The sequence below is a fragment of the Bos javanicus genome, chromosome 26 (genome assembly GCF_032452875.1).
Source record: "Bos javanicus breed banteng chromosome 26, ARS-OSU_banteng_1.0, whole genome shotgun sequence".
NCBI lineage: Eukaryota > Metazoa > Chordata > Mammalia > Artiodactyla > Bovidae > Bos > Bos javanicus.
In genome coordinates, this window is record NC_083893.1 from 15075053 (window position 1) to 15087179 (window position 12127).

At 38.0% G+C, this 12127-nt stretch overlaps 1 protein-coding gene across 3 annotated transcripts in view; it reads right to left on the minus strand.

Annotated features, from left to right (window-relative positions):
* The window catches only part of LOC133239187 (protein FRA10AC1), a 40380-nt gene that overhangs the window by 1856 nt on the left and 26397 nt on the right, over positions 1-12127 (minus strand). For 2 of the 3 annotated variants that reach the window (XM_061402834.1, XM_061402835.1), the window contains exons 13-14: positions 10987-11025; positions 482-560 (exon numbers count right to left, since the gene is read on the minus strand). In XM_061402834.1, coding sequence (XP_061258818.1) covers positions 482-560; positions 10987-11025 — 118 coding nt within the window. The remainder of the gene's footprint in view (positions 1-481; positions 561-10986; positions 11026-12127) is intronic. The other variant, XM_061402837.1, reaches the window with a different exon arrangement.

Consider the following 12127-nt stretch of genomic DNA (forward strand, 5'->3'; position numbering starts at 1 on the left):
GAACATCCCATTATATAAGAGCTGATAATATTCCAGCCTATATCCCAAAAGCTCTTCCAACCAATAACAGAGAACAATGCATGTGTTGAGTTGTCTGTCTTTGGGGGCAAAAAAACTTTGACACCTGTTTGTATCTTTGAGGAATTCTCCTGTACAAGTTTATGATAATTAGAACATCATGGATAGGCTCTAGAAGCTAGTAAACAGGACATCTATGAAAGAACCTAAGCAAAGTCTAGGGGGTCATCTGTTAAGGGGAGATGAGGAAAGAATTACTCACCAAGAGGGAGCTGCGTAAGTTGGCTGATCGTGGCCATGAAAAATGGCTGGGAATAAACTCTGATCTCATGGTCCTTGGCTTTAAATCAACATTCATGATGCTAAACTTTTCATTAAGTTATCAAAAATGGCTGTGGTCATAGCTTTCTAGACCGACTGTAGAAGGTATGCAATATCACTTTCTATTAACATCAGGACTTACTGTGATTTTTCATCTGTCTCTGGTAGTGGGCCCTTCCAAAGTTCAGACTCTGAAGCACTTTCTTCCTCATCAGAGTTTCCTGTTTATTTAAAAGAGATTTTTTTAAAATGTGCATATTAAATTTAAAACACATTTTGAACTATCCACCAATAATGCAATTACCTTTGGATTTAACTGTGGTTTAGCCTCAATTTGTATGGCTCTCTGAAAATTTAATTTGCTTTTCCAGACTAATAAATTCTTTTGAAAAATAATAAGCTGAGCTATACCAAAGAGCCTCAGCAAATAGACCAAGGATTTAAAGTCTCATAGGAAACTTCTCTAAGTTATAGTGAGTTAAAGTAACAATTCCAATATTAACTCTATATTATAAAGGGAAATAGAGTTATACTACCTCTTGGAATATAGTTATCTTTAACTTAGTTTTTTCTTTTTATTGATCATACAAAAGACAAGCAGGTTAAGATTTTTGTAGAGACTATATTTATATTAGGATCAAGACCTCAAGAACTGAACTAGTATACAGGTCTAGCTAGTAAAATTATGGAAAAATGTCAGATTTTTAAAAAATCAATGCTGATTACATTAACTAGAAGTCCAATTCAATGAAGAAACAGTTCTCATACACTGTTAGGAGTAAATACCCTTTCCTTGAGGAAAATCTGGAAATAAAGATCACTTTAGACCCTTGACTGGCAATGATGCCTTAAGAAATTTATTAGAATAAGCAAGCTCCTCAAATATATACATATATGAAGATGTTCATTGTATAACAGCAACAACAAAAGAAAACAACTTAAATCCCCACCAGTTAGGGATTATGGATTTGGTTAAATAAATACTATATGGCTGTTTAAAAAAAAGAAAGCCCTTAAAAAAAACAAAACCATTAGCATATCTGCGATAGAACACTATGTATGCTATATCAAAATTTGTAAAAGTTACAGAAAGCATGCATAGTATTATACAATATGTATTAAAACATTATATCTACATATATATATTATATATATATAAATGATAAGTTTGTGAATAACCAAACTTAACAGTCATTATATTACATGTAGGCCTGGGATATTTTTATTCTCTCAGTTCAGTTCAGTCGCTCAGTCGTGTCCGACTCTTTGAGACCCCATGAATCACAGCACGCCAGGCCTCCCTGTCCATTACCAACTCCCAGAGTTCACTCAAACTCATGTCCACTGAGTCAGTGATGTTATTCAGCCATCTCATCCTCTGTCATCCCCTTCTCCTCCTGCCCCCAATCCCTCCCAGCATCAGGGTCTTTTCCAATGAATCAACTCTTCGCATGAGGTGGCCAAAGTTTTGGAGTTTCAGCTTCAGCATCCTTCCAATGAACACACCCAGGACTGATCTCCTTCAGGATGGACTGGTTGGATCTCCTTGCAGTCCAAGGGACTCTCAAGAGTCTTCTCCAACATCACAGTTCAAAAGCATCCATTCTTCGGCGCTTAGCTTTCTTCACAGTCCAACTCTCACATCCATACATGACCACTGGAAAAACCACAGCCTTGACTAGACGGACCTTTGTTGGCAAAGTAATGTCTCTGCTTTTCAATATACTATCTAGGTTGGTCATAATTCCTTCCAAGGAGTAAGCATCTTTTAATTTCATGGCTGCAATCACCATCTGCAGTGATTTTAGAGCCCAGAAAAATAAAGTCTGACTCTGTTTCCACTGTTTCCCCATCTATTTCCCATGAAGTGATGGGACCAGATGCCATAATCTTAATTTTCTGAATGTTGAGCTTTAAGCCAACTTTTTCACTGTCCTCTTTCACTTTCATCAAGAGGCTTCTTAGTTCCTCTTCACTTTCTGCCATAAGGGTGGTGTCATATGCATATCTGAGGTTACTGATATTTCTCCTGGCAATCTTGATTCCAGCTTATGCTTCCTCCAGTCCAGCATTTCTCATGATGTACTCTGCATATAAGTTAAATAAGCAGGGTGACAATATACAGCCTTGACATACTCCTTTTCCTATTTCAAACCAGTGTGTTGTTCCATGTCCAGTTCTAACTGTTGCTTCCTGACCTTCATATAGGTTTCTCAAGAGGCACTTCCAAATTTTTTTATTATTATTTTAAACAATAATCATGTATTACCTTTAAAGACCAGTAAAAACAATAAAGATACTTGTATTTTTTAAATACAACAAAACATCTTTTCATGTGTTTGTTAGCCATCTGTATGTCTTCTTTGGAGAAATGTCTATTTAGTTCTTTGGCCCATTTTTTGATTGGGTCATTTATTTTTCTGGAGTTGAGCTGTAGGAGTTGCTTGTATATTTTTGAGATTAGTTGTTTGTCAGTTGCTTCATTTGCTATTATTTTCTCCCATTCTGAAGGCTGTCTTTTCACCTTGCTAATAGTTTCCTTTGATGTGCAGAAGCTTTTAAGGTTAATTAGGTCCCATTTGTTAATTTTTGCTTTTATTTCCAATATTCTGGGAGGTGGGTCATAGAGGATCCTGCTGTGATGTATGTCAGAGAGTGTTTTACCTATGTTCTCCTCTAGGAGTTTTATAGTTTCTGGTCTTACGTTTAGATCTTTAATCCATTTTGAGTTTATTTTTGTGTATGGTGTTAAAAAGTGTTCTAGTTTCATTCTTTTACAAGTGGTTGACCAGATTTCCCAGCACCACTTATTAAAGAGATTGTCTTTAATCCATTGTATATTCTTGCCTCCTTTGTCAAAGATAAGGTGTCCATATGTGCGTGGATTTATCTCTGGGCTTTCTATTTTGTTCCATTGATCTATATTTCTGTCTTTGTGCCAGTACCATACTGTCTTGATAACTGTGGCTTTGTAGTAGAGCCTGAAGTCAGGTAGGTTCAACATCACTCATTATCAGAGAAATGCAAATCAAAACCACTATGAGGTACCATTTCACACCAGTCAGAATGGCTGCGATCCAAAAGTCTACAAATAATAAATGCTGGAGAGGGTGTGGAGAAAAGGGAACCCTCTTACACTGTTGGTGGGAATGCAAACTAGTACAGCCACTATGGAGAACACTGTGGAGATTCCTTAAAAAACTGGAAATAGAACTGCCTTATGATCCAGCAATCCCACTGCTGGGCATACACACTGAGGAAACCAGAAGGGAAAGAGACACGTGTACCCCAATGTTCATCGCAGCACTGTTTATAATAGCCAGGATATGGAAGCAACCTAGATGTCCATCAGCAGATGAATGGATAAGAAAGCTGTGGTACATATACACAATGGAGTATTACTCAGCCATTAAAAAGAATACATTTGAATCAGTTCTAATGAGGTGGATGAAACTGGAGCCTATTATACAGAGTGAAGTAAGCCAGAAGGAAAAACACCAATACAGTATACTAACACATATATATGGAATTTAGAAAGATGGTAACAATAACCCGGTGTATGAGACAGCAAAAGAGACACTGATGTATAGAACAGTCTTCTGGACTCTGTGGGAGAGGGAGAGGGTGGGAAGATTTGGGAAAATGGCATTGAAACATGTAAAATATCATGTAAGAAACAAGTTGCCAGTCCAGGCTCGATGCACAATACTGGATGCTTGGGGCTAGTGCACTGGGACGACCCACAGGGAGGGTATGGGGAGGGAGGAGGGAGGAGGGTTCAGGATGGGGAACACATGTATACCTGTGGCGGATTAATTTTGATATTTGGCAAAACTAATACAATTATGTAAAGTTTAAAAATAAAATAAAATTAAAAAAAAAAATTTTAGGTTAAAAATTATGTTGACATTGAATATATTATTATATAGTAATTACAACTTATTGTAATATAACAACACCTATCTGGTCATTTCAATAATAAATTATGCATATAAAAAAATAAATAAATACAACAAAACAGATGTTTCGAATGAATCACCCTATATTAATCAACTAAAAATTATCAAATACTGCAAAACATATCATAAGACAATAAAATTATATGCCACAAAATAATTATGCTAGTAAATAATTCCTCTCCAATAATGACCATTAGTCTGGAAAAGAACTGACACCAATTTGTCTTGTTGATATAGAATGTCCCTTAGTTAAACTCAACACAAAAATAAAGCAGCATTGATTTGCCATGGCGATTCTAGCCTTTTATCTGTTGGACTTTGATCCTTGAATCAACATGTGTATCCGAACTTTGGTCCTAACTGATTCTAGCACAAATTCTAACAAAAACAGGAAAAAAAAAAAAAGGTAGGGGGAGGGGTTGTACTTCTAATGATCTACACACAAAGATGATAAAATTATAAAGCTTTGGGAGTAAGCTTTGTCATTTCCTACTCCAGGGGATCTCCCCAACCCAGGGATTGAACCCTAGTCTCTTGCTTCTCCTGCACTGGCAGGAGGATTCTTTACCACTAGTGCAATCGGAGAAGGCAATGGCACCCCACTCCAGTACTCTTGCCTGGAAAATCCCATGGATGGAGGAGCCTGGTGGGTTGCAGTCCATGGGGTCGCTAGAGTCGGACATGACTGAGCGACTTCACTTTCACTTTTCACTTTCACGCATTGGAGAAGGAAATGGCAACCCACTCCAGTGTTCTTGGCTGGAGAATCCCAGGGATGGGGGAGCCTGGTGGGCTGCCGTTTATGGGGTCGCACAGAGTCGGACACAACTGAAGCGACTTAGCAGCAGTGCAATCTAGTAATCAGATATTATCAATTCGTATGTCTCCTGCATTGGTAGACAGGTTCTTTAACACTAGGACCACCAACTCAATGACAGCCAGCACTGGAACTGCCAATGTCCCAAAACAATATTCAAAAAAGACAAAAGTCTCCTGCTCTTTATTTTTATGAAAATTCACTAACTGAGCTAACAAAAAAGATCTTCACAACCCAGATAATCACGATGGTGTGATCACTCACCTATAGCCAGACAACCTGGAATGTGAAGTCAAGTGGGCCTTAGAAAGCATCACTATGAACAAAGCTAGTGGAGGTGATGGAATTCCAGTTGAGCTATTTCAAATCCTGAAAGATGATGCCGTGAAAGTGCTGAACTCAATATGCCAGCAAATTTGGAAAACTCAGCAGTGGCCACAGGACTGGAAAAGGTCAGTTTTCATTCCAATCCCAAAGAAAGGCAATGACAAACAATGCTCAAACTATCACACAACTGCACTCATCTCACATGCTAGTAAAGTGATGCTTAAAATTCTCCAAGCCAGGCTTCAGCAATACATGAACCGTGAACTTTCAGATGTTCAAGCTGGTTTTAGAAAAGGCAGAGGAACTAGAGATCAAATTGCCAACATTCGCTGGATCATGGAAAAAGCAAGAGCGTTCCAGAAAAACATCTATTTCTACTTTACTGACTATGCCAAAGCCTTTGACTGTGTGGATCACAAGAAACTGTGGAAAATTCTGAAAGAGATGGGAATACCAGACCACCTGATCTGCCTCTTGAGAAACCTGTATGCAGGTCAGGAAGCAACAGTTAGAACTGGACATGGAACAACAGACTGGTTCCAAATAGGAAAAGGAGTACATCAAAGCTGTATACTGTCACCCTGGTTATTTAACTTCTATGCAGAGTACATCATGAGAAACGCTGGGCTGGAGGAAGCACAAGCTGGAATCAAGATTGCCAGGAGAAATATCAATAACCTCAGATATGCAGATGACACCACCCTTATGGCAGAAAGTGAAGAGGAACTAAAAAGCCTCTTGATGAAAGTGAAAGAGGAGAGTGAAAAAGTTGGCTTAAAGCTCAACATTCAGAAAATGAAGATCATGGCATCTAGTCCCATCACTTCATGGCAAATAGATGGGGAAACAGTGGAAACAGTGACTAACTTTATTTTTCTGGGCTCTAAAATCACTGCAGATGGTGATTGCAGCCATGAAATTAAAAGAATACTTACTCCTTGGAAGGAAAGTTATGACCAGCCTAGACAGCATATTAAAAAGCAGAGACATTACTTTGCCAACAAAGGTCTCTCTAGTCAAGGCTATGGTTTTTCTAGTGGTCATGTATGGATGTGAGAGTTGGACTATAAAGAAAGCTGAGCGCCAAAGAATTGATGCTTTTGAACTGTGGTGTTGGAGAAGACTCTTGGACTGCAAGGAGATGCAACCAGTCCATCCTAAAGGAGATCAGTCCTGGGTGTTCAATGGAAGGCCTGATGCTGAAGCTGAAACTCCAATATTTTGGCCACCTGATGCGAAGAGCTGACTCATTTGAAAAGACCCTCATGCTAGGAAAGATTGAGGGCAGGAGGAGAAAGGGATGACAAGAGGATGAGATGGTTGGATAGCATCACTGACTCAATGGACATGGGTTTGGGTGGACTCCAGGAGTTGGTGATGGATGGTGAGGCCTGGCTTGCTGCAGTTCATGGGATAGTTGGACACGACTGAGCGACTGAACTGAAACTGAGCTAACAAAAGCACAGAAAAACTAATTAGGCCTAATAAAGTTATCATCATGGTGTTATCCTGTTAATGATGTCAGAGAACAAACCTACCAGGCTTTTGAAAGTGGACAGCTAATTTCAAAAGGCCTTACCACCAGCTGTTCTCTTGTTCCCGCTCAAGAGTACTTATCATATGCAAGCTTTCCTACACCAGCTTTCTGCTATCAGACAATCCAGTTTTACTAAAAAAATACAATCGGTTTAGAATAACATTATAAAATAACTCTCTTTGATAGAGGACATGCTGAAAAGTGACCACATATCCTTAGAATCAAATTCTACAAGACTGAAGGTCCCTTTTAGCCCTATGAGGGCTGCCCAGGTGGTGCTAGTGGTAAAGAAACTGCCTGCCAATGCAGGAGAAGCAAGAGACTCGGGTTTGATCCCTGGGTCAGGAAGATACCCTGGAGTAGAAAATGGCAACCCACTCCAGTGTTTCTGCCTGGACAATTCCATGGACAGAGGAACCTTGAGGGCTACAGCCCATGGGGTTGCAAAGAGTTGGACACGATTGAGCACATGTGCATGTACACACACATACACACACACGAATCTAAAATACCTAGTTCCCTGAGGGTGACAGAAACTACAAATCACTTCTTTGATAACTGCTACAACCTGCCAGAGGTGGGAATGGTGTTGACAAGGAAATAACAATTAGAAGACTGGGCAACATAAAATAGATGCTTGCATTTGCGTCAGCATCAAATCTCCGCAGTAATTATTGGCAAGTGGCGATCACAATTTAAGTCACTGATTCTGTGTTGGAAGGGGAGCTTGGAGGTCCACCTCTTAACCAATGAATGAACATCTTAGTGTAAGAACTCCAGTAACAAGTGGCTGTTTAATCTACACTTAAATACCTCACTGCTTCCTGAAGCAGCCCATTCCTCCATTCCATTCTTCAGATAGTTCTAATTGACAAGTTTTGCCTTAAATTAAGGCAAAAATCTGTCCATGGGCTATTTTTATACACAGACTCTAGTTCTGCCAAGCAGCCACCAAAAATAAGTCTCCTACATAGTAGCAGTCTTGCAGTTTCTATGTCTACCTCCTTACCCCTTCCTCTTCACTTTGTTCTAAGCTAAACATCTAAGGCTCCTTCAGCCTTCTTCCTATAAAAACATCTCAAGTTCTGGCAATGCTGGTTGTTCTACTCTTGACCTGCTTTAAGTTTTCAATGTTCCTTATAGAATGTAATGCAAACTGCATATAATTTTCCCTACATGCTCTGAATAATAAAAGCAGGTCTAACATCTTGGTTTTTCTGGATATTATATACCTAAATAACTCAGCTCCTGAAGAAGTGGCAAGTCTCTAACTATGAAAACAATGGACAGGTCAGACTTTTCACAGACTTTTGATCCGACCTACTGCAGAAAACAAACACAAAATCTAATGTCTAGTATTTTCTTTTTCTCTGATATAACAATAATAGCTACAAGTTATCAAGGACTTACTTTATAATACAACATGCTTTACATGTCTATTATTTACCTTGACTCTGATAATAATCCAGTGACATCAAACCTCTTTACACCCATTTTACAGATAGAACTGAGACACATATCAAATCATTTGACATGAATTTGTATAATATACGTGTCAAAACTGGGGTATAAAGAGTGGGCATACTTCATTGATGAAAGTTACTGATGATATAGGTAAAAGGACATACACTCTGGTGTTATAAACCTGTGTTTAATCATAGCTCTGCCATTAACCAGCTATCTGACTTTAGGCAATTTAAGTAAATTCTCTGGGTCTTGCTTTTATCTACAAAATGGGATATTATGTGTCCATTACTAAAATTAAATTGGTACACAACTAAACCACTTGCGATTAAGACAATTAACAAAAGCAAGTTAAAATTCTTTTTCCCCATAGAAACTGGGCTTTTCTTTTTAGACGTGGTTTTAACAATCAATATGTTACGTGGGGGTAAAGGGTAACTGAATATCACCCAAATGGAAATGAAATATAGAAACAGCAAAATCTGAGTTCTAAAACTGCCAAGACCGCCTAAGACAGGTCACTGATGACCTGAGAAGATATCTGGGTTTGACAAACCCTAACAAGGTACCTGTCTCCTACTTGAAATGGTACTACTTCAAGAACCAAGATAAGGCAGGTGTTGTTCAGACTGACTACAGTATACTCCCCTCCCTACCACTAGAAGTCTGACCTAGTTGAGGAGAGTTGACAGACTTAAGGCTCTCTCTGGGAAACGAGGGAGGATTCAGAGAGCTGGGGGAGGTAGGGGGAGGACAGTGGGAGAGAGAAGGAATGAAGACAAAATGAAAGAATGAATATAAATTGCAAGTAAAGACCCTTCCCCCAAAGATTACTTTAATGAAAAACTGGAATTGGAAAAGGACAATCTTTTTTTCTACATTAAATTGGACTTCACACCTCTAACTGCAATGTATAGCTGGAAATAGGCAAAAACTATAAATTTTCCCATTTTAACTTGTTATGCTTTCTAAAAATATATACACTTACTACCCCATCCTCAGATAGCTTAACATGCCTGGCTATGTTCTATACATTGTCAGGAAACTTAACCTAATTTTGAAGAAGAAGCTGCAGATAGATTAGGATTGACATGAGAAGAAAGGAAGTATCATTGCTTTATGACACTTCAAAAATGTTGAAAACAAAATGGATTTGAGTAAAATAATTTATAAAGAATATGTTATATTCCTAAACTAGAGCAATGCCTCCACTGATATCTCCCTCTTCAGTAAACTTTTAAACAATGAATATCTTAAATTTTTTATTTTAAAACAATTTCTGATTACTGAACACTTAAAAATTCCTCTTAAGAATTATATACTAAAATGCTAATACTTAATTTGAAAGGTGGGATTTACAGTAGTTACTTCCTCAGTTTGCCACATAGACATATTCCTTGAAAATCAGAAAAAAAAATTTAAGTTTAAAAATTTACAAGCCGAGAAGTGTCAAATCTCTGAATTTCTATATGTCTGCTGCTGCTGCTAAGTTACTCTGTGTGACCCCGTAGATGGCAGCCCACCAGGCTCCCCCGTCTCTATACGTCTAGACACTGTCAAATAAATTAGATACTCTATTGAAGTACATTTTACTTTTAGACCCTAAGCCTATTTACTGTAAGGTCTTAAAGAAAAATTCGAGATTGTATTACTGTTGAGATGCAAGATTATTGTTTGTTATATACAAATGGATGCCCCCTTTTATGAAGCCACAGGAGATTCTGCTCTCAAAACTGCCTGGAAAAAGCTGAACGCCCTGTGAGTTCTCTTTAATATTGTATGGGTACAATTAATCATTCTACTATCCCTTCTTTGGTTTGGTTCTTAGGAAGAACAGTGACAAATTTGTGATCTACCTTTGCAATTATGCAAGGCTTTTTGGTAAACATTTCTCTGTATTGGATTTACCTCTAGCTTTACTTTCCTACGCTACCTTATTTTTCCATTATTTTGACTTCACCTTTAAAAAAAATCTTATTTTATTGTAAACCACTGTGAATACTTTTTGGAATGCTGCAGGGAAAAAAACAATAATAAGATTTGTAGTAAATATTCAATGAAATCCAATCTGGTGAAAACTGTAGGATTTATTAAAAAAATTGACCAGTAACAACCAGTTGCTAACATTCTGCTTTCTATGCATAAAACAGAGATATTTAATTTGATTAATCAAAATCACCAAATGACAGATCACTCATTCTTGTGCAATATAAGCAACATTTCTTAAATGTGAATCCATCTCTCCAAATTCTTTTTCTGTCCCAATCTTATCCCTTTGGTTCTCTTCCTTCACACTCTATAATGTGAAATCAAAATGTGTATCCACTCTACTTACTGAAAAAAAAAATTGTGCTCTTCTATACTTGAAATCAGAAACTTTTAAATGATTTAATTTGGGGAAGAAATACACTTTTGGTTTTTTTCCTATGATTTTTCTCACATAGTAGAAAAAAAATTACAGGAAAAGTCACAGTTTGTGGGAAACACAAATGGCAAATAACTTGAATCTATACATTTTTATTAAATAAAAACTTGATACTTACTGTTGACAGAACTTTCTGATTTCACTGAGGATGAATGCGCTGGGAAAAAAAATGAATGTGATTAAAACAAAAAAACCAGCACTGTTCGGTCAAGAATCACTCTGCAGTGGTGTAACAGCCATAGCTATAACCAGAATTCTTCCGAGTAGTCTAGTGTACTTTCTAGTCAACTTTATAGTCTAGTAAACCTTACTTTATAGTCGTGCAGGAAAGCACTTCACTGTCTTTTAATCTTCCCTGTTCCTTTGACTTATCTCCCTAATTAAAATGTTAGGTCCTTTTTTGCTGCTGCATCGCTTCAGTCGTGTCCGACTCTGTGCGACCCCATGGACTGCAGCCTACCAGGCTTCTCTGTCCATGGGATTCTCCAGGCAAGAACACTGGAGTGGGTTGCCATTTCCTTCTCTAATGCATGAAAGTGGAAAGTGAAAGTGAAGTCGCTCAGTCGTGTCCGACTCTTAGTGACCCCATGGACTGCAGCCTACCAGGCTCCTCCATCCATGGGATTTTCTGGGCAACAGTACTGGAGTGGGGTGCCATTGCCTTCTCCTAGGTCCTTTTAGGCAGGGGTATTTTAAGCTCTTGTACAGGCTGGAATACCTAGCATAAAACTTAAAAAAATAATAAACACCTATAAAAAATGTCTCATATTGCTGGGGGGGCAAGCTCATAGATTACCTACAATATAACCAATATTTCATCTACAGATTTTCAACATCCAAGAGCAGTTTACAAATAAAGAGTTTTTCTTAATACTTTTTTGAAGATCATATGCAGGTAAGAATTCACAGTAATTGAAAATCACACAAAAAACTATGTCATAAAACAACATTTGAGTTCCACAATGGATACCAGTGAGAGAAACAGAAAAGTACTGAAAATGTATTAATTAAAAAAAAAATTATCATTATATATACAGTGTCCTGCTGGAAGACCTCAGGGGAAATATTTCTGAAGGCTGCTAAGTCAAAAAAGAACATAACAGATGGAGAGTAACAATTCCTCCAACCTCTCTGGATGAAAGTCAAAGCTGTTCAGTTGTGTTTGATTCTTTGCAATCCCATGGCCTATACAGTCCATGGAATTCTACAGGCCAGAATATTGGAGGGGGTAGTCTTTCCCTTCTCCAGGGGATCTTCCC